Source organism: Mustela putorius, unplaced genomic scaffold (genome assembly GCF_011764305.1).
Source record: "Mustela putorius furo isolate JIRA1106 unplaced genomic scaffold, ASM1176430v1.1 tig00000135_pilon_pilon_pilon, whole genome shotgun sequence".
Taxonomy (NCBI): domain Eukaryota; kingdom Metazoa; phylum Chordata; class Mammalia; order Carnivora; family Mustelidae; genus Mustela; species Mustela putorius.
In genome coordinates this window covers 2,091,077-2,118,290 of record NW_025421292.1, presented here as the reverse complement: position 1 = coordinate 2,118,290, position 27,214 = coordinate 2,091,077, and the positions used below count along the sequence as shown (strand labels likewise).

At 54.0% G+C, this 27,214-nt stretch overlaps 1 protein-coding gene across 3 annotated transcripts in view; it reads right to left on the bottom strand.

Annotated features, from left to right (window-relative positions):
- ITPR3 (inositol 1,4,5-trisphosphate receptor type 3) overlaps nucleotides 1-26,734 on the bottom strand; it is a 66,822-nt gene extending 40,088 nt beyond the window's left edge. For 2 of the 3 annotated variants that reach the window (XM_045074716.1, XM_045074717.1), the window contains exons 1-2: nucleotides 25,832-26,731; nucleotides 10,390-10,460 (exon numbers count right to left, since the gene is read on the bottom strand). In XM_045074716.1, coding sequence (XP_044930651.1) covers nucleotides 10,390-10,460; nucleotides 25,832-26,487 — 727 coding nt within the window. In that variant the 5' untranslated portion in view covers nucleotides 26,488-26,731. Of the gene's footprint in view, nucleotides 1-10,389; nucleotides 10,461-25,831 lie in introns of all 3 variants that reach the window. The other variant, XM_045074718.1, reaches the window with a different exon arrangement.
- Nucleotides 26,735-27,214: the final 480 nt, after the last annotated feature.

The following is a 27,214-nucleotide window of genomic DNA, read 5'->3' as shown; positions in this document are numbered from 1 at the left end:
CCATGCCATCCCCGACCCCCGCCCTCAAGAGCAGCTCACTGTGAGCTGCTGACACAGAATCATCGGGCCTCTGGAGGTGACCTGTGTGGGGGTCTGGTCATTCCCCAGCTCCCTGCAGTATCGCCCTGGAACCACATCCTTGTCTGGGACTTCCCTGGCCCTAAATGAGGAAGGCTCCCTCACTTTCTCCTCCTGAGACCCCTCCTCCATAGGCTCTGCTTCCAGGGAACTAGACCTAAGACCAAGCCACTCAAAACTCCATGAACATGTTCACTGTTCCGATTTTTATTTTGGAAAGCAGACAAAACACCTTTGATTTTCGCAAGCCCAAACTCCAGAGAGGGAGCCAATGTTTCTACTCATCTGAAAGAAGCAGGAGTTGGAAAATCCTATTCTGAAGTGTGGCAGGAGGGGATGGAGGATTATGGGTCAGGGTCAAGTGATGGCTCAGTGGCTGGGCTGGGTTGCCAGTGGCATGGGTTACACTCCCAGGCAGTGGGTTCCCTGTCACAGGAGGGAATCACAGCCTGGACAAGGGACTGGCCTCTAAGATGCTCTCATACTACAGGCTGGGCCTCCATGACTGCATAGGCTCCAGCGGCATGGCGCCCAGGAGCTGGGATGGCTGTGTTGGAGCGTCCCTCCTTCAAGTCCTTTTCATCTGCCCTCCAAAGGAAGGCTAGGTGCCCACTGTAGTCAAGGCTGGTCATCCAACCCCCAAAAACTAAAAAGCAAAACTGGGTGCTCCTGGGTGGCTCAGTCAGTGAAGCGCCTGCCTTCAGCTCAGGTCATGATTTCAGGGTCCAGGGATTGAGCCCCGCATTGGGCTCTCTGCTCAGCGAGGAGTCTGCTTCTTCCTCTCCCTCTGACCCTCCTCCCCACTTGTGCCCTCTCTCTCTCTGTCTCAAATAAATATTTAAAAAGAAGCAGCAGCAGAAGCAGCAGCAAAACTGGATTTTCTAACTAGTCCATTAACACGCAGCCCCCTGGTGCCATCCGGAAGAGAGACTGAGCGAATCGAAGTTCAGAGAAGACAGAACTTCCTTAAAGGGAGAGGGGGAAACAGCAGTTCTATAAGTGGGTAGAGTCACCAAGGCCTGCCCTGCCTGGTCCACCTTGATACCACCAGCAGGAGCGGGCACTGCTTCTAGAAACAAGCACTCAGTTTGTTGGACAGAGTAGGTCTTTACAAGGATCTGCTTAGCCCTCAAGAAGCAGCTCAGGTGTCACCTCCTCCAAGAAGTCTTCCTGCTTCTTCAGGCTGGGCTGGAGCTCTCAGGGCTCCCCAGACCCCCAGCTTACCACACCGATCTCACTGCCTTGTTAGAAGCCACCAGTTCCCAGCCAAAGTCAGAGCAGTGACCCAAGCCAGGGATTGTCTGGCAAAGTGGGGGGAGGAGGTGGTCCCAAGAGAGGTAACAGCTTGCATTTAGTGGGCAGGGCAGGGATGCTGGACATCAGCACCATAAAGATCGTCCAGCACAGGGGCGCCTGGGTGGCTCAGTGGGTTAAGCCGCTTCCTTCGGCTCAGGTCATGATCTCAGGGTCCTGGGATCGAGTCCCTCATCGGGCTCTCTGCTCAGCAGGGAGCCTGCTTCCTCCTCTCTCTCTGCCTGCCTCTCTGCCTACTTGTGATCTCTGTCTGTCAAATAAATAAATAAAATCTTTAAAAAAAAAAAAAAAAGATCGTCCAGCACAACTCCTGCCAAGAACATTCTGCCACACACTTGTGGGTGGACTGCTGCGGGCAGTGCTCTGGGTCCAGAGTGGCACACAAAAACACAAAGGATTTTTTGCCTGGTTTCAGCAATCAGTGAATTTTTCAAGAATGCAACTCAGATATAAGCTGAGGGAATCTGTGTTGTCCTTTGTGTTGTTCAAACTTTACCAGGAGTGGTTTTTTTTGTTTGTTTTTTTTTTTTGGCTGTTTCAGAGAATGCATCACTCCTGGCCATGCCAGATGCTTGCATTTGTGGCTGCCCTAGTCATGATTCACAGGCAAGCTCTGACTGCGTCCTTGGGCCTTCTAGTTGTGCCCGACATTGACTTCTAAAGCGCCTATTACTTCATTAGAAATCGCTTTCCTTTTACGTCTCTTTTTGCTCACACTTAGGACATTATATTGGCCTCGTTCCCTGACCCCCGCCAGCTCCAGGCTCCCTCAGACCCTGGCCCCGCCCCCCCCCATTTTATATGATATAAATATAGATATACATCTGTTGTATTACTTTTGAATTCTACTTAAGAATATCAAAGCATGCTCTGGTTCTGACAGGCTAATCTGCAGGTGGGCAGGGCCACATGGAGCTCATCACCTTGTCGCCAGCGCCTAGCCTGGGGCTCAACAAATACCTGCCAGATGAACGCATGAATCTAGAAACGACTCTTTCATGCGGATGAGATGGGACCTGAATTTATAGCCGAGAAAAGAGGAAAAGATAAGGGCACTGCAAGTGGAGGGAAGGACCAGAGGGCACCACGTGGAGGGGGCAGTGAAGTGATAGCAGCCAGTCACTTTGGGTCTGGCGAGCTGGGACGGGAGGGGCCAGGCCAGGACCCTGAACCTGAGTGAGCCTGGAGCCCACAGGCCTTGGCGATCATGAACTCTCTGGTCTCCCTACACCTCCACTCTTCCCCCTTACCCCACCACTCCCAATCCAGAAAGGAGAACAGAAGGAAAGAGAGAGGTGGCCCCAGGTCACCCTAGAGCAGAGGTTCTCAAGCTTTTCTGAACTGACTCCTCGAGGAAAGATATTTTTGGATCACCATTTCATGAAACAACATGAGGGGCTTCCGCCCCTGGTAAGCGGGGCAGGCTCTGACGGGGCTGAGAACCATGGTTATAATATCTTTTGGACCAATCCAACCAGAAAACAACTAACACAACCGGATTTTTCAAATGGGTATTATTTTAAGACTTCTGAAAGAGCTGACAAACGAGCGAAGAATTATTGGGCCCGAGAAGAGGATCAAAGGGAAGTTAGAAAGCTATAGAGACACCCAAGTTTTCACCCTGAGAATAGTCACTGATTCCAGAAAAGAGGCTTTTTATGTGGGTGGCTTCATCAGGGGAAGGGGGTGGGGTGCAGAAATCCAAGCCCAGGCCCATGGAAGGTAGGAGTCTAACAGGAGACACCCCACTCAATAAGCTGGGACCCCAAAGGGTTACACTCCCAAGTGAAGGCTGAACCCGAAACAGAACAGATCCTTCCAGGAACTAGAACCCTGTTGGAATCCCCTGGATGGTTCAGGAAACCCCAAATCTGATCCTGGCCTCAGGCAGCCTTGGACAGACGGAGTCCCAGGAGTCTGGTAATAGGATATGTAAACCCCCTCTGGAGGAAGGTACCTCCCTCCTGGTCTATAACCACTTGTAGCAAATTCTTCAGATGCAATGGCCAGCATACAGTCAAAGCCAGCCAGGAGCTCTCGAGAACTAGCTGTTGTGAGAGAGAACCAACCCACTAAACAGACAGTAGAAACAGACTCGAAGAGACTCCAGACACAGATGTCAGTAGAACAGATATGCCTACTCTGCTTAAATCCACGAAAGCCCGAGGATCCCCGCAGAGAAGAGGAAACTGTAAAGAGTAACATCTCAGACTGAAAAAGAACCAAATGGAATCTCTATAAATGAGAAAGCTTCAACAACCACATTTAATACTCATCGAAGGGGCACCTGGGTGGCTCAGGGAGTTAAGCCTCTACTTTCAGCCCAGGTCATGATCTCAGGATCCTGGGATCAAGTTCCGCATTGGGCTCTCTGCTCAGCAGGGAGCCTGCTTCCTCCTCTCTCTCTCTGCCTACTTGTGATCTCTGTCTGTCAAATAAATAAATAAAATCTTTATAAATAAATAAATAAATAAAAATCATCAAACGCATTTACCAAGAAGGAAGGAGCTGAAGGAAGAATGAATGAAACAGGAACGACCCCTACTATCATGATGCATTCGGATTCCATTGTGTCCAGGTCTTTAAAGGATGGGGGAGCCCCCCTAAAGGGACTTCGCACAGCCACAAATGGGTCAGAGCCCTTGTCTGAATGAATCACTGTTCTGGAGTGTCCCAGGAGGGGGAAGGAAACCAGACGTGATCTCTCCAGGCTCCTGACTCTTCTGTCTTTGTCTGGGAAATGGACTCCCTAGCACTTGTCAAACTTTACTTTTTCTCTCTCACACAGATCATCCCTTAGATCCTGGTCCATAGTGCATGTCGGGAAATGCTTGTTGAATGAATAAATGACTTGAGTCCTCTCCAATATCTGTGGCACACGTCCAGGCTTTTACGGGGCTGTTGGCCTAACGGCAGCACTGTCAGAACCCCAGAAGGGGCTGGAAACTTTCTTCTCCCCAAACCCCAGGGCAGGAGGGCAGGATGGGAGGAAGAAAGATGGAAGGTGACCAAGAGACCGGGCTCACACAGGAACAGCAGCAGCAAAGGCCAAGAGAAAAGTATGGGTCCGGGGAGGTTTCCAACAGTCAGGACGGTGTGTGTTGGGGGACATGCACTCATGGCTAAGGGGGTCCAGAGCCTGTGGGGCGGCAGACAAGAGGATATTCACGTAGTAAACAAAGTCTAGCGACATTCCCTGAAACTAAAGTTCCTAACAGTTCAAAAAGCCACTGCCACTGGGGAGCTATAAAAAACACAAAGTCCTGGGGCACCAGAGTGGCTCAGTTGGCTCAGGTCATGATCTCAGGGTCGTGAGATGGAGCCCCCGGTGAGGCTCCATGCTCAGCAGGGGCAGGGGGATCTGCTTGAGATGCCCTCTCCCTCTCCCTGTCCCCCTCCCCAACCCCTTGTCTCCTTAAAATAAATTAATTAATTCAATCTTTAAAAAAAAAAAATACAAACTCCTAGGTTCTGCATCAATTCGGCAGGCTGGAGCAAGGCCAGGCGAGGTGGGGGGGGCGGGCAGGTGATATGCTTATATAAAGGCACCCTGAACCCTAAATAGTTCTGCCGCTCCATCAAGATTGAAAAACACCAGTGCCCAGGACTGGAGGTGAGAACGCAGCACAGGAATAAAATTCTACAGCCACAGTAATGTCCAAGCTCTGTCGTAAATCGTGTAAACATCTGCTTCTAATTATTTTCAACATTTAGACTCTACCTACTGAACAAAACATAAAAGACTTCATTGTGGTTCCAGAAGAGAAGGCAAGGTTATTTGGTCTTGATGTAAAACTGAATGTGCGTCTGGCAGCAGAGGGAAGGGGCGTGGGGCAGTGCAGGGGCTGCTGGCCTGCTGGGGAAACCAAGGTGGAACCATGCCCCTCTCCCCGGCGTTTATAGCAGGTGACAACAGAGAATCGAGACAGGCTGCCCCCGAGATAGGCTGCCCTCAGGACAGGGCAGAGGAAGCGGAAGAGTGGCCCAGGGGAGCTGAATTCTCCTGGAATAAGCAACACAGGGTGAGACCTGGGAGCAAACAGAACAAACAATGAAGAGCTTGAAGGGACCACCTTCTCCTATGACATTGACCCCCCCCCCACCGGCTCCCTGGGGCAACCTCGCAGCTGGTCTAACCTTCCCCAGCAGCTGGTCTAACCTTCCGGGAGCAAACCTGTGTTTGTTCAAAATGTCAAGGGACAAGGGTCTTCACTGCAGCACTGTCTGGAAAGATGGAGATTAGGAAGAGCTCAAGTGTCCATCAGAGGGGACTGGTTAAATACATTCCAACCGATCCAAATAATGGAATGTTCTGCAGCCGTAAGAGGGAGAGGTCAGAAATTCCCACAGGTGCTACATGTGAGTAAACCTTGAGGCCATTATGCTAAGTGAGAGAAGCCAGTCACAAAAGGACAAATACTGGATGACTGCACTCGTGTGGGTACTTAGAACAGTCAAATTGTTCGAGGTGAAAGTAGCATGGTGGTTGGAGAGTGGGGCTGCGGTGGTAACTATTCAATGGGTTTAGAGTTTCAGTGTTGTAGGAAGACGAAAGTTCCACGGCGGATGGTGCCGGTGGCTGCCTATCGGTGACAATGTGCTTAATGCCCCGAACCATACACCTAAAAATGGTTAAAGATGGGAAACTCTGGGAGCGCCTGGGTGGCTCAGTGGCTTAAGCCGCTGCCTTCGGCTCAGGTCATGATCTCAGGGTCCTGGGATCGAGTCCCTCATCGGGCTCTCTGCTCAGCAGGGAGCCTGCTTCCTCCTCTCTCTCTCTGCCTGCCTCTCTGCCTACTTGTGATCTCTCTCTGTCAAATAAATAAATAAAATCTTAAAAAAAAAAAAAAAAAAACATGGGAAACTCTGTGTTAGAGATCTTTACCACAGTTTAAAGATAAATAAATATTTCCTAAATGTTTCAAAGCAGCTAAGTTATAGAAACACTATTTTCACACAGTTGTCCAGGACACAGAACAGAAATAGTGTCTAAATGAAAAAAACAAAAACAAAACAGAGTTCAAGATCTCTATATGCTAATATGAAAAGGTCTCCAGTAGGATCTGTAGTAAGATTTATAAAGTCAAAACAAAACAAAAAACAGAAGAATATATAGAGAATGCTACCTTTGTGTAAGACAAGGAGGAGGGACTCCAAATATATGTTTGTATTTGCAAACACTGGAGGATGCATAAGGAGCTCAGGAAAGTGGTCTCCTGAAGGGATGATCATAGAGGAGGGGAGTGGGGGGACCAGGCAGGTGGGAGCAGACCCTGTCCCCCTATCTGTACAATGTTTTGATATTTTAATCATATGAATAAATTACCCAGTCTGTTTTTCTATATGGTTGCCCCCAGGAAGGGGGGACAGAAGGTCCGAGAGTGTGAGGTGGGACACCACGGCTTTCACCTTGAACCTCGAGTCTGTATTTGCATTACTTTTATAAAACAGGGTTGGGGGGGTGAGGAGAACAAAATTTTAAGGGGCCAATAAACATAGAAAAGATGTTCCATCTCACTAGTCCTCAGAGGAATGCAAATTAAAACCACAGTGAGATGCCATTTCACACCCAGCAGGCTGGAAGATATTTAAGTGGGATAGACCCAAGTGTGGCAAGAATGCAGGTGGAAGCGGTGGGGGGGGGACACACCCACAGTCTGTGGAGGGTGAGCACGCACAGCCCCATGGGAAGGCTCAGAAGAGCTTCTTCGCAGCAGGACTCTCCCTCCCTGGGAACACACCCAGGAAACTCTTGCCCGGAGCCCAAGGACGTGGATGGGACCACTCACCACAGCATGGCCAGCAACGGCCAGAAGCTGGAGATGGCCTAAGTGGCCATCAGCAGGAGAACCGATAAAAGGCTTGCTGCTTATTCACCCAATGGAATATTGTATAGCAGTCGACGAGATGAACTAGACCCACATGTGTCAATGTGCAGAAATCTCACAAACGATGCAGAATGAAAAATGTGCAGAAAGATTTTAATATACGGGGTTATAAAAACAGGAAATAATACCCTGTATCACTCGTGAGTATAGCCCTGTGGATTAATAGCAAAAGTATAAGAAAAGGCTCCTGAAATATACACAAATTTCTGATGAGGATTTGCCTCTGGAGAGGGAGGGAGAGGAAAAGGATCAGGGAGAAGACCCAGAGGGCTTTCGCTACAGGCATAAGAGCCTTTAAAAAAGACAGGGTCTGGGGGCGCCTGGGTGACTTGGTCAGTTGAGCATCGGACTATTGGTTTTGTCTCAGGTCATGATCTCAGGGTGGTGGGATGTGGGACTGAGCCCCACATCAGGCTCTGGGCTCAGCGCAGGGTCAGCTGGAGATGGTGTCCCTCTCCCTCTCCCCCCCGCCCCGCTCCTCCCCGTGCCTGCACCTGCGGGCTCTCTATCTCTCACTAAGGGAAATAAATAAAATCTTTTTAAAAAAATGACAAGGTTTGAAATGAACATGGCAAAAAGGATTTTGACAGAGCTCTCTTTACTTCTGTGTAGAGTTAAAATATGTCTTAATCATAACAAAAAAATAAATACATAAACGGGGCTCGGAAAGTGGGGCAGATAGAGCAGAAGCACAGGCTTGGGGGAGGTGAGGGCACCCAGCCTCCTGACTGGCCTCCTTCCCCGGCACTGTCCCTCCCCCACACCAGTCTGGCCCCTGCATACACTCCTGGGGTCGCTGTAGCTGGGAGTAAGGTTGACTAGGAGGCGAAAGCTGTCCAAGCCCTTCACTGCATTTCCCCGGGCTCCGCATGGAAGAGGAAATAGAAAAAGGGCTCATGGGAGGGAACATGCCCAGACTTCAGGGCCTGACCAGCAGCTCATAACTCAGAGCAGCCATAACCCCAAGATTCCTATGGTGAAGCAGAGGTTAGAGATGGTGGGCTGAACTGGGTTATCCCACGCATTGGGGAACCAGTAGCCTGGGCCTCCCCAGGCCCTGCACACTCTGGAAAGAATTCCCAGAACATGTCGGGGCTTGGAATGGCCTTAGAGGATGGCTAGAGCTGAAACCACAAACGAGAAGCCAATCAGGGGCTTATAGGTTGGCTGGGAGCGTCCCCGGGCTTTGCCAGCTCAGCCTGGGGGTCTCCAGCGCCAGCGGGTGAGAACAACCAAGCTGCAGGGGGAGAGAGGGAGAGACCAGGGTTCGCAGCAATAGCTGGGCCCACCCAAGGATGGCAGGACAGCACTCGGGGGCCCTTAGGACACAGCCATCCCTGATAACTTCTAGCCCACTTCTGACATGCCTCCCACGGCCGCCGTGCCCTTGCCGGGACCTCCTTCCGGTGCCAGGGTATTTACAGGAGAGAACTGGGACTCCCAGGCAAGAGGCCAAACTCTGCTTTTCTTTTTCTCCTCTGCCTCAAAATGAAGAAGTTGGAGGCCATGTCTCTTTGTCCCAAATTCTAATACTCCGGCTGTACCCACCAACCCCTGGGCTGCACAGAGACCTCATCCTGGCCCAGAAGGCCGGCTCTTCTCAGGTCTAAATAGGGCCCCAGGAAGTTCAGAGGGGCCCCTGCCTGCCTCCCCCAGACACCACAGGCCAGGACCTGGGGCAGAAGGGCAGGGAGCAGGCTGGAAGCTCTCTGAGTTGGCTGGGCGCAGGGAGGCCCCTCCCTCAGGAGCCTCAAAGCTCTCCTACTTCGGGCTCCAGGAGAGGCCCATGCACTGTCTCCACCTTCAGGACCCGGAGAGCAATCAGACCTGGGCCAACAAGCGGGAGGCCCGCACGAGTGCCCTGAAACCCCTAAAGCCTGGGCCCAATGCCTTGGAGGCTGGGTCTGACTGAGGGACTCTGGGACAGGTCACATCAATGGAACTAGAGGAGCCAGGCCTGAGAGAGGCAGCAGGGGCGGGAGGAAGCCTGAGGAGGGGCCGATGCCTGCCTTTATTCCTCAGCTGTGTAGCAGACCCCCACTCTGTGGCAGACACCACACAGAAAACAGTGAACAAAACAACCAGAATGGAGGTGAGAGAGGCAGCAGGGCCCGATGGCAGGGCTGAGGGGTCCACGGTGGTAAGGGAGGGAAGTCCAGGGGCAAGGCCCGACCTAAGACCCCCAAGCAGAGCCCATGACAGAAGCAGAACAACAGGTGTGGGGCCCCTCTGCGGGCTGGGGGGCCCCCCTCCATCTCCTCCAGCCTCCCATGGATAGACAAGGCCCCGGCAGACCGACGAAGGCTGGGGATGCCACAGGATTATCTTAAACCCCGCTTCCCTCCCAGCATCCCCCCTCAAGGACAATCCCGGCTAATCTCTCCCCAGAGGAGCAGCCCCGTGGGCAGACAAGGCGGCAGCTGCCTGGCATGTTCCTGCCTGCTCCCACCCTGCCCACCACACCCGGGATCTGTCTGATTGTCTGTCTCGGCTTTGCAGGGCATCACAACAATAACACCTTGCCTCAGCTGGGCACAGTGACAGCGGGAGAGCATTTAATTCCCTGGGCGCCCCTGTGCCTGCAGGGTGGGGCTGAGGGGCAGAGCCAGGCCGGGGCTCCACCAACTCTCCTAGGGCTGGAGTCATCCACGGCCTGGGCCTGGGGACACAGTGGGACAGGGATCACGGGTTCCAATCCCCATACCACCCTTATGGGAGCACATGGAAGAGCTCTCCCCCCGACCCCCGGGACCTCCCAAAGCCTGAGAAAATTCTCCCTCCCCTGCTCCCTCCGAAAATGCCCCATCGTGCAGACAGAGAAGGCCTTGTGGCTGGTGGGGAGTTGTGGGGGCGAAAGGCTCCCAGCCAAAAGTGGGTGTGCTCCTCAGAGTGGAGGCAGCCTCCAGAAAATGAAGGCAGAGGCCATCTGTGCCAAGATGGCAGTGGAAGCCAATGGGGGGGTTCCCACTGACTACAGTAGTGTGAGGACTGCCAGGCAGTGCCTCATCTGACCCAGCCCATGGGCACTGGAAGGGATCAAATGGGTTCTGTCCCTGGTCCAGGACTCTGCAGCCTGGGAGGAAGGCTGGTGTGGAGGTGGGGGTCTTACCTCGGAACTTCTTAGGTGGGTTGTCCAGGTCCCCCGCCGCGGGCTCCACCACACAGCGGTCATCCACCAACCTGGGTGAAAAGGTAGCCCAGTCAGGGGGAGAGGAGAGACCATCTCCCCAGGTGTCCCTCCTTTTTTTTTTTTTTTTTTTTTAAAGATTTTATTTATTTATTTGACAGAGAGAAATCACAAGTAGATGGAGAGGCAGGCAGAGAGAGAGAGAGAGAGGGAAGCAGGCTCCCCGCCAAGCAGAGAGCCCGATGCGGGACTCGATCCCAGGACCCTGAGATCATGACCTGAGCCGAAGGCAGCGGCCTAACCCACTGAGCCACCCAGGCGCCCCCAGGTGTCCCTCCTTAGGGGCAAGGGATTCAGGGCACCAGGGAGGCCTCCCCAAAAACCCCTCTCCATCACTGTCCAACTCCCAACCCCTCAAGTCTTTACCTTTCCTGGCACCACTGTTAAAACAGATGGGGGAGTCCTAGGAAAAGCCCAGAGACACACCCAACCCACCCCCAACCCCCGCCCTCTGCCGGACGGAGGGAGCTAGAGCTGTCCTTTGAGGGGGTCTGCCTCCAGTCTGGGCTCCCACGCACTGTGGACATAAGGCTCATGAAAGCCCTGAGACCCTGCTGCCCAGACCTGAAAGGGCAGTGGGCAAAGCAAGAAGGAAAGGGAAGAGGACTAAGAGAAACAGACAAAGTAAGAGAGACTCAGAGAGGGTGGAGGGGAGACACAGAGAGAGCAGAAGAGAAAAGATAGACAGAAAAATAAGTAGGATACAAACAGAGGCACAGAAAGACTGGAGACAGGTGGACAGATGGCAGAAGTTTATGAAACATCAAACTAGGGGGACCATCCTTTGGTCCCAAAGACCAGACAACAAACCTAACACCTTCTCAACCCCAGTCAGGCCCCATTCCACACCCTCCTTTTTGACCTACCCTAGGGCCCCAAACCCCCCTCTTAAGCCACAACTGGAATTAATCCTGAATCTCTGGAGGACAACCATCCACCCACCCAGCCACCCATCCATCCATCCGTCCATCCACCCACTGATCTATCCATCTACCCATCCATCCATTCATCCATCTACCCACCATCCATCCAGCCACCAATCCATCCATCCATCCATCCATCCATCCATCCATTCCTGCATTTAAGTCTTTAATGCCATCCCAGGCGCTAGGATACCGTGATGATCATCCACCCTTTCAGAGGCTGTCTATCTCAGCACTTCACAGCTGTTCCCTCTGAATTCTCACCAACTTCCCCACAGGGTCTAGTCATTAACACCATTTTTTACAGAAGAGGAAACTGAGTTTGAAGGTGAGATAATTTGCCTGAAGTCACAGAGCTGATTCCAAAACCCCCTCCTCTCCTCCTTGGGTTGGCTAACAAGGTCTTTTGTGATCTGACCTCTACCCACTCCCCCCCCAGCTAGCCTCACAACTTCCTGTGCAAACCATGCTAAACCCTGCATTGATTCCAAGGTCCCTGGAGCTCTCATCCCTACCGAGGTGACTACCTCTGCAGTGGCAGTCCGTGATGCCCTTCATGCCCAGTCCACCCTGGCTCCCCACCAAGACCCAAGCCTAGCAGACCTCATTTATTCTTTGGCCCTCAGCCCCTTTTTCTACTCTATGAAACCTCCCCTGGCCAATGCCCTCCCTCCCACTGAGCCCCCTTCCCCCGTGTTCCCACAGCACTTGGTCCTGGCCTCTCCTGCTGCCGTGTCTCTTCCTACTACCACTATTTGCCATATCTACACTCTGGGTTCCTTGAGGACAGGCCGCTGGTTTTTCCTTGGGCATCACCAGCACTTAGCTCAATGTGATCCATAAGAATAACAAAAGCAAGCAGGATTTTGAGTCTAATGTTTTCATATATTGTTATTTAGTTTTCTAAATCTATTTTGTCATTGTTGTTGCTGTTGTTTTAAAGATTTTATTTGACAGAGAGAGACACAGCTAGAGAAGGAACACAAGCAGGGGACCAGCAGGCAGAGGGAGAAGCAGGCTTCTTGCTGAGCAGGGAGCCTGATGCGGGGCTGGATCCCAGGATCCTGGGATCATGACCTGAGCCCAAGGCAGATGCTTAACGACTGAGCCACCCAGGAGCCCCTAAATCTATTTTGTTATTATTGTTATTATTTCCATTGTTACTATTTCCATTCTCTGCCCCACATTCGGGCAGAGAAGCCCAAGTCCAGAGAGGTAAACCATCTGGCCAGGGACACACAGTCAGCAAGAAGGGCTGGGTTTTGAAGCCAGGCTGAGCAGCGTCAGAGCGGATGTTGGGCAGGACTTTACAATGATGGGGAGGGGAAAGGCAGCTTGCTCTTCGAGGATTCCACCCCCCCCCCCACCTTGGTCTCTTTCCCTTTTCCCAGCCCCCAGTACCAAATCAGCACTTGTCCTCTGCCCCATTCCATCTGCTCGCACTCCCTCAGGCATCTCAGCCACACTCGTGGGTTCAAAGGACTGCTTTAGACACTGACCAATGCCTCCCATAGCCACCTCCCCCACAAACTCCAGACCGCAGCTCTAAACACCTCCACCTGGATGTCCACGGGCATCTCAGACTCGGCAGGTTCAAAACTGAGTTCCTGATCTACCACTTAAATGTGCTCCTCTTGAAGCTCTCTCCATCTCAGCTGACAGCAATTTCATTCTTCTCGTTGCTTAGGCCAAAAACCTTGGGTCAATCTTTGGCTCCTCTTCCATCTGCTTCTCACACCCCATCTGTGAGGCAACCCTGTGGGCTCTATCTTCACCATATGTGCGGAATCCTACCCCTTCTCATCTTTGCCACCAGCACTTGGCCAGCTGTCCCCTGGATGTGGGTAACCACCTTCTCATCGATCTCCAGATGTTCCCCTTATCTCTGTAAGACCCATTCTCTACACAGCGCGCATACCTTTCCTTTAAAAGGTGAGTCAGATCAGGGCAGTCCTCTGCTCAGAACCCTCCAGAACTACCCATCTCCATGTAAAAGCCAAGAATTCACAATGGCCTGAACCCACATGATCCAGCCCTCACCTCTCTGACCTTATCTCCCTCCCCTGCCCCTTTGCCCACTCTGCTCCAGCCCACAGCCCTCCTCCTCCAGGCTCCTCAAACCTTCGAAGACACTTGGTGCTGCTTCTTTTGTCTGCCCCCAGTTCCCTCCTGGCTCCCTCCCTCCCTCCCTCACTTCCTTCAGATCCGCTGCTCAAATGACCCACCACCCTGAATGCCCTCCTTTTTAAAACTTGGAACTGCTCCTTCTCACACTCCTTAGGGTCCTCCCTGCCTCCCTGTTCCCATAGTACTTCTCACCACCTGGCCTGCTGTACTTTTTACTTCTTTATTTTGGTTACACCCCCGCAAGCCCCGACTGACTTGGTATGGAAGAGCCATGAGGACAGGGATGGATCCTTTTGCTTCCTGCAGTATCCCCAGACCTGGACCACTGCCTGGCACAGAGCACACACACGGAACACACAGTGAGCGAATTAATTCACTTTACCAGCTTCTAAGAAAAGTAGATGAAAAGCAAAAGGTAAAGCCCCTGCCTCAGGGAGTTTCAAATCTCATTGGGAAGACAAGTCACACGCTCAGAAGAGTTTATGATATAAAGAATATGTATGAGTGCCAACTGGTGGTACCAGCTGTGGATTTTGTCCGAATCCAGGGAAGGAACAGGTCAGAGCTTGGCCAATCAGAGGAAGTGTGAAAGAAGAGCCAGGAGCTGTACTGAGCCTTGAATAATTCATAGAATTTCCTGTAAGACATTAGTGAATCAGATTATCTGCTTGTCTCTTAGCAAGGCCCTGAAGGGAGGAGACACAGGATGGATGCGTTTTGACGGGGGAAGGGAGGAAGTACAGGCCCTGGCCTGGGACCCTACACTGCCAGGGGTGCTGGGCAGCCACAGGGCATCATGGAAGTCAGTGTAGCTGAGGACAGGCTGGGGCCATCTCCAACAGACCCTATTAACAGCACTCAAGGCCTTGGGGGAGGCCACCTCCTCAGAGACTCTCTGAGGAAAAACCCATTTTCACCCTGACCCCACCACGGCTCCCCTGGGAGCTCCTCATCTGGGCCACACGTGCAGGAAAAACACACACAAATTCGGATGCCTGGCGTGCTTTTCCTAATCCCCCTGGCACAAATCTGCCGGGTCATTATGCGGATGTCCATCTGTCCCCTCCCACTCTAACACAGCTTCTGAAGCCCTGATGTCTCCAACTCAGCCCCTCCCCCCCATTGCCCCAGCGTGCAAAGCAGGGCACATATTGGGAGTGTGAGCTGAGACAACACAGGGAAAGGGAAGGATTGATTAGGAGGGGAAGACGGCCTCCAAGAGAACTCAAAGTTGAGAAGAAAAACACTCTCAACCTGCAGGCTGAGAAGGGACAGGAATGGTCAGTAGGAGGGACCAGAGCAAAGAAGCAAGCCAGGCAGGAGGAGAAAAGAGGCAGGGGTGTTTCCCGAAGGTATCAGAGGAACAAGGTCAGTTGATCGGACTTTCGGAGGTTCTCCTGGCTCTAACATTTCACACCCTCCGTCCTCCAGGTGTGGGTCCCAGCCTAGCAGAATCAACATCGCCCACGAACGCTGGACTACATTCCGTGCATCCTCCCAGAAACGTCTGAGGGGTGGCACCTTGCCCTACTCGTAGTTTTATTTCCTACCTGGTATTTCCCACCTGGTAGGGCTAGGTAGGGCAGCTCCCCACCTAGCCCATAAGCAAAGAAGGCATCGGCAGGGTGTTCAGAGTCCCAAATGTCCCCAAGCGCCCCCGCGAGAGCCTCCCTCCCTTCCTGTGCGTGTACTCATGAGGACTGAGGCAACCCAGGAAGGTGCTATCGGGCGGGAGGGGCGGGAGGGGTGCCTCAAGAAACCATTAATAGATAAACAGGGAAACGCTTATCAGATGGGCTGCAGGGAGACCCGAGGCCAGAAGGAGGCCCAAGATGACAGGTTAAGTTCTTACGGAGGCGGCGCCTCAGGGGGCAGCCCAAGTCGGGGCAGCTACGGTGGTCGCCCAGCGCGGGCTCCCCAAGGAGCCCTCCTACCCCGGGTGGGCACTGCGCTCTCACCCACAAGGCCCCGGCCGGCCCCGCCCCCCCGCCGCCAGGCCCCACCTCTTACCCCGCCCCCGCCTCCATGCCCCGCCCCTGCCCCGCCCCCGCCACCCAACGAAACTCGCCACCCCTCGTGCAGCTGTCGCCCCGCCGCGCCGCCTTGCCCCTGCCTGTCTCGGCTGCAGGCGCGCGCGGGGGCGGGAGGGTGACGTGCGCCGAGTCCGCGCTTTCCTCCCCTTCGCGACTCGACCTGTTCCCCCCACGTGGCACCCACGTCCCGGGCTGTACCCCTCACTCTCCCACACGGGGACATCTGGGTTTATAAAACTAGCCGGACACGGGTCACAGGTGCTTCGGGTAAGCACCTGGCGCTGTAACCAGAGCCGAGCTCTGCGGGCGGGGGGAAGTAGCCGCGTCGCTTCACTCCACCCGGACCCCTCCCCTCCAGAGCGCCTCCGTCTCCTCCCTAGGTCCGGGGAAGGGCTGACTCCCACCCTCTGCCAGCCCGCTGATCTCATCGTCCCCACCTCCAGACGTTTGCACACCAGAAACCCTGTCCCAAGTCCTGCCAAGTCCTGCCACCTTCAGGGCCGCGCTTAGGCTCCTGCAGAGTTCCCCTCCTGGTCCCACCACTGACACCGCCCCTCATCTAAAAGCAGGTACCAGCCCATACACGTCCACAGTAGAAAAACCAACTTTCCAGAGTGCTAAACGTGTTTTAATTTATAAGCTGTTTTTACATCCAATACCTAATTCTATTCTTACTACAGTTCAGTGTGAGGTTCACTGAGTAAAATTAAAGGCCGCCTCTGCCTCCCCCATCTAAGCCCACAGAGTTGGTGAGTTGATGACACATGTACAAGCTAGGTCTCCATCCATTCAACAAAAACTTACAGGGAAGCCATTATGTGCTTGGGTGGGGTCAGGAAGCTCATACCCACCATGCTGAGTGCCCTAAGGACAGGAGCCATGTCCTAGAGGGCCAGCCCAGAGACTGCTAGGAGATGTATCTGCTGGGAGGCACAAAGCCAGTTTGAGCCTGGACTTGCATGGCCCAACAGGGCGTGGGCAGAGCGGGCAGTGGGATGAGGGTTAGTGGGGAGGGGTCTAGCAGGAGGCCTGTGGGCAGGGCTGCCCTGGACCCTTTGAAGAGGAGATGGTTGACAATTCTGCTCTACAAAGTTGTGGAGGAGGGTGCTGTCCTTGAAATGCCCATAGGGTCTGCACCCCAAGACCTTGGTCAGAGGGAAAAGAAGAGGGCAGATGTGTCCAGGGACCTGAGTGGCCCCATTCTGCCCTGACTGGACTTTGAGATCCAGGCAGGAGTAATAGAAAAGGTAGTGGGGCGGGTCGCTGCCGTCTGGAAAGATTAGATAAGGGAGAGGAAGAAGGGAGCTAGAAATGGCGCAAGTGACTATCAGAAGAGCTTGAATCAAAGCCTGCACCCACCATCAGAGCAGGCACAAGACTGGGAACCCTGGACTGGGGAATGCCTGAGGGATTCTAGACATTCCCTCCCCAAGCCAGCTTGGAAACTGAGGCATGGAGGGGAAACTGACCGACTCAGGTCACACAAGTTAAAGGAACAGCCAGTTCCAGACCCCAGGTCTCTGACTCCCAGCCCAGGACACTGGCCACCATCTCACAAATCTAGGCCAGACCCAAGAACAGCCACTCCCAAATGTGGGCACTGTTAGAATACTGGGATTGGCAGGTGGTTCACATAGGCCTTGGAGTCTCTTTTGCCAAATACCAAAGTCACACCCACTAGATGGGGGTGGGGAGGGATATTGGGACAGGAACCCTGCCTGGTTCATTGGCAGGGATGCCTTCTCATCAGAGAAAAGAAATTCATTTCTGCATCCCTGAAAACCATCCATTTACTTAATTAACCTCTACATATCTTTCTGTACCAAAGATCCACCACTAGCCACCAGAGGGACCAGTATACAGAACAAGCCTGGATGACTAAATGTTTGTTGAATGACTTCACGAAGTCTCATGAAGGCTAAGAGAGATAGACTCTCTGGACCAAGGGGCAGGCAGGTAGGCTTCCTCTTCAGAGAGCTTACATCTAAAAAGGACAGTAAGGGGTGCCTGGGTGGCTCGGTGGGTTGGGCCTCTGCCTTCAGCTCAGGTCGTGATCCCAGGGTGCTGGGATCGAGCCCCACATCAGGCTCTCTGCTCAGCGGGGAGCCTGCTTCCTCCTCTCTCTCTGCCTGCCTCTCTGCGTACTTGTGGTCTCTCTCTCTTTCCAATGAATAGGTAAAATCTTTAAAAAAAAAAAAAAAAAAAAAAAAAAAGGACAGTAAGCCACACACTCAGAGAACCTCAAGAATCTCCCCACTGAGGCATGGTGGTGGCAAAAATGAATGAATTTTGGGCCCACTACAAATAAAGATGCCTGGTTAATGTGCATGGCTTCAGGACGCTGCCTCTGCCCACAGGCCTGGGTTTTTGGCTCTCAGGATTAGTGGGCTCTGGCAAGTGCTGGTATCTCAACAGAGCTGCTGGGTGCACGGGGAAGCGCACCCATTAGGCTAAGAAGAGGGACCGGGAGCTGGAGAGACAAGAGGGAAAGCTGAGAAAGGACAAAGAATGTGAAAGCAGGGGCCGGCCAGCTGGCCGGCCCTCACCTCACCCACAGGCCTTGCCTAGCCTAGGCCTTTCTCCTGCTCTCCATAACCCGGAACTGGACTCAGCCTGTCCTGCAAGACAGAGTAACTCAGGCCTCAGGACTCCTCAGAGCAGGCCCTGAGGCCCAGCCCACCTGGCTCCAGACTGCCACAGAGCTCTCTGGAAAACAGCAGCAAAAGCTGCCCTGACAAATCCAGAAAGTGAGACCGTCTGTAGCATAACCAGCCCTGTCTTGTCAGGAACTCAGTATCATCGCAGGAAAGAAAGAGGTGGGGGCCTAAGAAGCAAATGTGACATGTGAACCTTGACTGGACCCTGAACTAAAGAAACCACTGATTGAAGACAATGGTTTCCCCTGAGAGGGGAATCTGGATGGCTCGGAGGTTTAAGCGTCTGCCTTCAGCCCAGGTCATGATTCCAGGGTCCCGGGATCGAGCCCCGTATCGGACTCCCTGCTCAGTGGGGCGCCATCGTCTCCCTCTCCCTCTCCCTTTCTCTCTGGCTGACATTGGCCCTGCTTATGCTCTCTTTCTCTGGCTATCAAATAAATAAATAAAATCTTTAAAAAAAAGAACAAAGAAAGAAAGACTGAGGACAAGGGAGCACATCTGTGTGCAGACAGGGTATTGGGTGCCATTAGGAAGTTATTAAAGCGTGGGATGAAGGTACTGTGGTTACCCAGGAACATATCCTTATTCCTTACAGCTGTGTAATGAAGTATTGAGAGGTAAAAACGTGCAATTATATAATTTACCATAAAATACTTCAGCAAAAATATAGATACATCACGTATGGCAAAATGTGGGCAATCATTAAGTCTAAGTAGTAGGCATATGGGTATTCTAAACAGTTCTTTCTACTTTCCTTGGATTATATATGGCGAGGGGCCACAGTGACATGTAAAGGCGAGAGCCACCCACCATAAAAGCTCAGTGACGTCTACCCATTGTGGCAGCAGCCGCAGCATCTCTGAGACACAGACTTAATTCTGCCTACCATGACCTAGATCCCCCGTCACCCATTTCTAAGCTCACAGCCTGGAGAGGACAGCACTCCTGCAGGCTGGAGAAAAGGGTGCTAGCTGGCTGGCTGAGGGGAGGAAGAGATTTGCGAACCAAATACACACAGGTGTCTCCCCAGCACCTGCAGCTGACCAGCACCTGCACCTTGGGGTGGCAGTGGTGGGGGAGGGGCCTCCAGGGCTGAGATTTCTGTTCACTGCCTCCTCAGGCTCTGCCCACCTGCCAGCCCCCAAAATACCTAAGTTCATATGCCACCACTAGGGTCATTTTAGTCCCCTGCCGAGTCCCTCCAGCCTGTCTCCCCAAGTGTCCTCACCCACACACTGGGCTCTCTGTGCTGTCAAGGCCTAGACTCATCTCTGCTCCCACCATCGCTGGTGTGAAGGGCCCTGCAACCCCTGCTATGTGATCCCGGGCAAGTCCTTTAAGCCTCACTACACCAGCAGTGTCCACTGCAGGGAACTGTAAGTGTGGGTGCCAATGCCAGGGGCCACCGCCGGCAGGACCAACGTGACACACTCACGGTGGCTCAGAGCTCACTCTCAGAGGCCTGTGATGAACTTACCATAGATTTGGGCTCTGCCCTCCTCCCCTCTCCCAGACCTCCTCCTTTCCTCCCTCACAGCCCCTGCTTCCAGGGAGGAGCCCCCCAGTTCCAAATAGGGGGCGAGGAAGCATGGACCACAGGTCCCAGGAAGACTACAGGGCCTTCGAGGCCCCGGCTCAGCGACAAAGGAAACCCAGACCCTCCCCTTAAGCAGACAGCAGAAAGCTGGTGTGGCCCCACCTGAAAATCCAGCACAGCACCCCACCCCCCAACCCAAGCCACTGCCCCACCCACCCCACAGCCCCATCAGGCCAAGTCGGGGAGGTAGGGTCAGGAATGTAGGGCAGGGCAGAGTGGGAGCAAGTGACTACAGCAACATTCTTTAGGGCTGGGGAGGGGATGCAGCCTCGGTCCCTGGGTCCCACGGTGGAAGCCTGGGGCTGACTGTGTCCTCAGGCAATCCCCACCCAGCTCCTCTCCCCGAGTTACCCCCTCTCCATCATAGTCACCAAGCCCAACTTCAAAGGCGGAGGCTGGTCTTTCTCCCCACACCCCCTTGGACAACACTCTCAAACTGAGGATATGAAGCGGAGTCAGGCCCCCTGGGACGCAGGGTCACCTCAGCAGGTCACCTCTACCACCAGAGAAACCAGTACAGTCCAAGCCTGTGAGGAAAACAGGGTTCTGCTTCTGGGAGTTTAGCCTGAGAGGGTAATTGGACAAGTGTCCGGGCATGTATGGACTCGGATGTTCTGGGCAGATTGTTTATAATGTAGAAATTCAGAAACAACCTGAATGCCCAATACCAGAGTCACTTGAATAAATGAGGATACATCCTACCATACCGTGGGATGCTATGGGGCTGTAACAATGGCCTGTCTGGTGTAGGAAAATAGAGCCTAACGTATCTCCCCAAAATGACAGGATACAAAGCCATATTTGCCGTCTGACATCGTTTGTAAATGTTTGTGTAGATAAAACTAAAAACACACCAAAAAAACCAAAAAACCACCCCAGAACATCCACATAAATAATGTCCATATATGATGAGTGCTGTGAAGTGTGTAAACCTGGCAATTCACAGACCTGTACCCCTGAGGATAAAAATACATTATATGTTTTTTAAATAATTAAAAAATAAAAAAAATTTTTTTAAAAAGAATGTCCATATAAGTCACAGCAGTATCAAATAATTTTTTATTTGCATTTTTCCAGTTTTCTCCATGGGACACACATTATTTTTGAACAACAAAAAAAAAACTTTTTATTTTTTAAGTGTGTGTTTTTTGTTTTTGTGTTCAAGCCCTGGGGCTTGAACTCACCACCCTGATATCAAGACCTGAGCTAAGATGAAGAGTTAGACACTCAACTGACAGAGCCACCCAGGCGCCCCTCCAAAATATGTATTTTTAGAGATTTTATTTATTTATTTGACAGAGATCACAAGTAGGCAGAGAGGCAGGCAGAGAGAGGGAGAAGCAGGCTCCCTGCTGAACAGAGAGCCCGATGCGGGGTTCGATCCCAGGACCCTGAGATCATGACCTGAGCCGAAGGCAGAGGCTTTAACCCTCTGAGCCACCTAGGTGCCCCCAAATATGTATTTTTTAAAAAACGAGTTGTGTGACTAGGCCTAGCTGCGGTCAAGACCCTGCCTTAGGGCACAGGACAGCGGGAGTTCCAGCCTCTCCAGGGAAATCACAATGAAAAGAAAGCCAAGGACAAGTCTGAAATTTGCTCCAGGAATGCAGTCTGCACCAAGGATCAGTGCCCTCCCCCACACCCCACACCACAGGGATTTTATGTGTCTCAGGGACTTCAGGCTCAAAGGGCCCTTACAGACATCCTCACCCAGCTCCCCTGTGTAGAGACTAGAACGGGCTGGAACTCTATCTTGGTTACTCTGGATTCCCCCAGGATTAGAAAGGTGCCTGGCACAAAGTAGGTGGTCAGTTAATGTTTGTTGAATGACTTACTGAAGTCTGATGAGGGCTAAAAGATGGGCTCTCTGGACCAAGGGACGGGTGGATCCAACAGGTAGGCCTCCTCACAGCCTGTCAGCCACCGAGGGCCCTTAGATCAGGAAGCGCCACCCCAGGTAAAATCACCGGGGAGCTTTTAAGAAACCCAACCCTCAGAGCCCTAAAAATACTGATGCAGTTGGTCAGACCTGGGATTCAGAAGCTGAAATTTTTTTAAAGATCCCAGGGGTTCTCGGTGCAAACAGAGCACCTCTAGAGGACATCCAGGCTGAGGGAAACACACTCTGAGAAGGCAGGGCTTTGCCAAAATCACCCAGCAAGTTAGTGACAAAGCAGCAGAGAGCCTCACCCCTGGGGCTACTAGCTCAAGGGTCCTGACCCTGGGGACCCAAGGTTTCCTCTACATTTACCACATTTCCCTTCTTGGGTGCTGGCCTCCAGGGCCCACCCTCCTGGGGAAGTGAATCAGGCTGGAAGGTGGACAGAGAAGCCCAAGGAGGAGGGGACCCTTCTGATTTTATGCTCTGTGATCACCCAACCCTTGGGGATACAGGCCCGGAAGCCCCGAGAGCCTCGAGATGGTGCTCCGAGGCACTCTGACAAATATTGGGAGCTCAGCCTCAAAACCCAGGTACCCTACACTCCCCAACTTACACACTACGGGCTGGAGCCCACCCCTCTGGCCGTTCAGCGAGAGAGGCCTTTAAGAGAAATCTTCAAAGAACTGGGTATCAGACTCTGAGGGGCCCAGGCCGCACATTGCACACAGATGTGGCCAGGAGCCACACGGAATCCTCCACCTTTCCCTGGCCCCAATCAGTCACTCCAGCCCTGGCCTCTACTGCCTTCCACCCAGGGTGAGGTGTGAGCCAGTGGCCCTGGCCACACTCGCCTGCCGAGAACAGGCGTGGGCCTGCTTTCCCTTCCCCGTCGAGGTCTCGACCTGCTCCAGGATCTACTGCCCAGACCCTCCCACCCTTCCAACCCAGAGTTAATGTACAATCTTCCCCAAGAGCTCGAATTATTCAGGCAGGTCGAACTGGCCTCCTCTGCTTCTCCCGGTAGAGTCTGGCCAGAATCTGAAGGCTGCTTCAGATTCCCTGCTCCACCAACAACCCCCTTTCCATCTCCCAGCTGACCAGCCCCTCTGCCCACCAAGGCCACCCCCCGTCTTCAACACATTCATTTCATCTAGCCCTTAATGGGCACCTCTTGGACACCAAGTATTGGGCTAGCCTGGGACCTCAGTCAAATCAGCCTCTAGGGTTCACAGACATGAGCCAGGATGAAGGCCAATGGGGACCAGAGTTAAGGATAGAGGCAGAAAGATTCTGGTGAGTGGGGCACCTGGGTGGCTCAGTCAGTTAAGCGTCTGACTTCAGCTCGGGTCATGATTCCAGAGCCTAGGACTGAACCCCACATTAGGCTCTCTGCTCCGTGGGGAGTCTGCTTTTCCCTCTCCCTCTGCCCCTCCCCCTGCTTGGGCCAAGGCTGCTGGCTCCCATAAATCAAGGAAGGGAGGGAGGGAGGAAAAGGAGAGGAGAGGAGGGGAGAGGAGAGGGAAGGGAAGGGAAGGGAAGGGAAGGGAAGGGAAGGGAAGGAAGGGAAGGAAAGGGAAGGGAAGGGAACGGAGACAGATGCTGGCAAGGATGGGGCAGAGTTGACTTAGAGCAAAGCAGCTCACACTTTAAGGCACCAAATCCCACAGGGATCAGCATGCAGGTTCTGAGGGATGGGCACAGGTCTGAGATCCTGTCTATCCAGCAAGCTTCTAGGGAATGGCGATGCTGCTGGACTGCGGACCACCCTTCGAGTAACAAAGACTCAGCAGGGCTTAGAAATCATGCTCTCATTGACTCTAAGTTCCAAGAAGGTGGGACACACTGCTCCCTCAGTCGCCACCAAGTCCCCAGTGCCCAGTACACTGGCTGTGGACACGCTGAGTGGATGAACGATGTAATAAATTAGTTAATCCTGGCAAATGGCCCAGCATTGGACGGCCCTACAGAGAAATCTGCAACTAACTGTGAAAAAACACAATACCAGAGAGAAATCTGTGCAAAGCTGTGCAAAGCACAGAAGAGTTAACTGCCATGTTGTGAGAGGAGGAGCTGGATCTCTCAAAAGAGGTCACTTAGTACTAGGTCTTAGAGGGTGGGTCAGATTTACCCAGGTGGAGGCTGGCTGAAGGGCGGGGGCAACACAGGAGCAAAGGTAAAGAGACCTAGAGCATGGGGTAGGTTCCGGGAATCAGAGTAGCCTCACGTACCTAGAGCTTCAGAGGCTGTGAAAGGGAAGGTGGGGGGAAAAAATAGAAAATTAAGTTAGGGTGCTAGAACTCTAAGCTGGGAGACGGGCATCTTTCGATGGAAAGTTGGGAGCTGTCAGAGGTGTTTGCACAGGGAACAGGCACCCCGGAAAGAAGCCCTCTCGGGGGTCACCAGTTCCTGCCCCAGGGTCAAAATGGACCAGAGGAAGCAGCTTCCGGGGGCAGGAAGGGCCAAGGCAGGAAGAAGCTACGTTGAGAGACGACAGAATCTCCCGTGCGTCTCCGGATGCTAACAGATCTCACGCGTACTTAAAAAACCACCCACTTTGTGCTCAGCCCTGACCCAGGCTCAAAGCAACAGAGAAGCTGATCATTTCCCAAAAGCCCCCAGTGCCGTTCAGACACTAGGAGGGAGGGCGGCTTCCACCATCTCCCCCCATTTCCCCCACAGACCCCTCTCCTGCTTCCTCGGCATCATCAGGGGGGTTACTGTGTGCCTACTGTGTGCCTGGCAGCGGGACCCCCTGGTCAGCGCTCTGTGGGAGGCCTGCACAGATGCTGGCCCACATGTGGTTCCTCTGCGGAAATGAGCTAGATCAAATTTAATGGGGTGCGGGGGATGACCTGTGGCTGGGGATTCCACATCTGAATAGGGAGGGGAATGAGAGAGTCAAAAAGGATGCTGAGATAAGGAGAGCAGGTATGCTGGAATTCCCAGTCAGAATCCCCTGCTGGCAGAGCCAGCCCTCCAACCCCCACAGGCCAGCTGGACTCCCTTTCCATCAGGACTAGAACCAAACTTCCAACAACCCTGGGAGAGACCAAGAGCCAGGTGACTCCCACTTCTCAGGCTCAGGGTGAGGCCCGGCCAGGTCCAGAGTCAGACTTTTGGTCCTCGAAAGCACCCCCACCCCCAAGAGGACACACATTGTGACTGGCTGGTGTCCTGATGAGTAGGGGGAACAGAAGAGGGTGGGTTTATCCCAAAGGACAGCTGGGTGTGGTGGGGATGAGACAATTTAACCCAAGTCCCCAGACTGAAAATGGGACAAAGGCAGCAGGCTGTGCCCTGGAGGTTGGCTGGAAAGGTAGAGAAAGCACTCTACCCCCACCCCCAGCTGCTCCTTTGAAGATAAACCTATTCGCTCTGCCTAATTCCTTTCCTGCCCTAGGCCTGCTTCAGGCCTACCCCTCTCCGGGGACTTGAATAAATTCCCTGCTAGCCAGACCCTGGGGGGTGACCGCCAGAGTTAATTAATGTTTGTAAAGTGCTCGCTAGATCCTGGGACCGGGGACCCAGGGGCGCCAGATGAGCCGCGCAGGAAATTGACAGGGAGAGGCGGGGAGAGGAGCAGCGGGTTAGGACCTGGGACTCCTGCTAGGGGAGGACTAGAGAAGGCACTCCTACTGAAGAGGGGACAGGGCAGCGAAGAGCTAAAAGGGAAAGGTGCGACCCTTCAAAGGTGTGACGGGACCAGACCATAACTTGAGGATTCCGGGCTCCGTGGTGAGCCTGCCTTCCCCCACTGCTCCGCCCCACCCCCAGAGCCAGTCACGTCCAGGCCCGGATGCCTTTCCCCAACTCAGGCCCCAGCCACCCACCTGCCCCGCCCCGGGACCACCTGCAGAGGAAGTCTCGGCCTCTCCTCCAGCTCGGAAGAAGGGCGAGCGCAGGAGGGTGAAGGCTTCGCGGAGGGGTGTCCCCTACCAACTCCCGCAGGGTCCCCGACTTCTACCTGGGCAAACACTGAACTTCCTTTCTCTAAAAAAAGGAGGCAAGCCGTTACCTCGCTCCTTGAAGTTGGGGACTTCCAGGTTCTCTATGGGGGAGGGGGCGGCGGCAGGACGCACGCAAGTGGCACCAGGGCCCACGGCGCCCCCTCCCTGCCCGCGCCCCCCCCAACCCGGCTCACTCACCCCAAAGTGCTGATGAAGCCGTTGACGGAGCCCTCGGCGTACAGGGAGACGATGTCCCCGATGTGGAGAAAGCTGGACATCTCGCTCATGACTGCGGCCCGCCGGGGGCCCGGGGCGGTGAGGGCGCCAAGGGGCGCGCGGCCAGGCTCGGTGCAGAGGACGGAGATGACCGCGGAGGCCGGAGGGGCGCGCCCCCACCCGCGAGCAGGACGCTCCGCGCGGCCGGGACGGGCTAGCGGCCACCGGGGCGGAAGGCGGCGCTGGGCGGCCCGGGAGCCGCTGGTGGCGTCCGGGTGAAGAGGTGCCCGCGTCTCGGCGCGCCCGCCGCCCGCCCGCCCGGCCCGGCCCGCGCGTACCTGCAGCGTAGAAGGAGCAGGAAGTCTGGGGCCGCCACACACACATGCAAATCCCGCCCGGGAGGCGGGGAAGCCACACCCCGGCCCCCCCGCACCCCGCCACAGCCGGCCCGCCGGCACCCATGTGCGCCTGCCCGCCTCCTTGTGCCCTGCGCCCCTCGTGCGTCCAGGGCCAGGCCTCCCGGGCACGGACGGGCCTCCTGACCCGCGCGACTCCGAGGAGCCCTGGGGCTCCTGCGGGCTCCCCGGTTCAGAGTTCCAGCTCCAGCGAGTTCCCAAACAGACTCGCGGAACCGCCATCCCCGGGAAACCCAGCCGTAGCTGGGGGCTTTCTGGGCTCTCGGGGTTCCCTGGGCTATCTACTCCTCTGCCCTCGGGTCGGTGAGAGCCGGTGCGCGGTGCGGGGTCCGGCGCCCCCGCAGGCGCTATCTCCCGCCGCGCGCGGAAGACCCGAGAGCGTCCCAGCTGAGAGCCGTCTCGCACCGAGAGGCGCGCTCATGCCTTCACAGCGCAAATCGGGATTCATTTTTCTTAACGTGAAAAAGCCTTTTCATTGCACAATAGAAAGCGCTGGGGCTTGGAGGGGAAATGAAGCAATGGGGTGGGTTTTGTTTTTTTCTCTCTGCATTCCTGTGTACAAAGAGATCCAACTTCCGAATCAGTTCAGCCGCTCCCTCTCCAGGAGTTGGCTCCAAAACTCTTGGCTCCTTCTATCTTTCTTTTAAAGCGGGGTGGGGGGGGGGGGGGGGCAAAAGAGAAAGCTACCTTCGCTAGTTAATAGCGAACCGAGTGCCAACAATGACAAGGCCGGTACTGGCTCTCTGGGAGTGACCCGCTGCGGTGTCGCCGCCGAGCTGTGGCTCACGAAGTCCTGCCCTCCAACCCACGTCCCCAGCTCGCCTACTTTCCGTTCTGGCCCCCGGGTGCTTGGGTGTTTCTTTTTAGTCTTTTTATCTTAACTCCTGGGACAGAGTGCCCACGGCCACCCGGACTGGATCACGTTCACTGTCTTCAGAAACCCCCACCC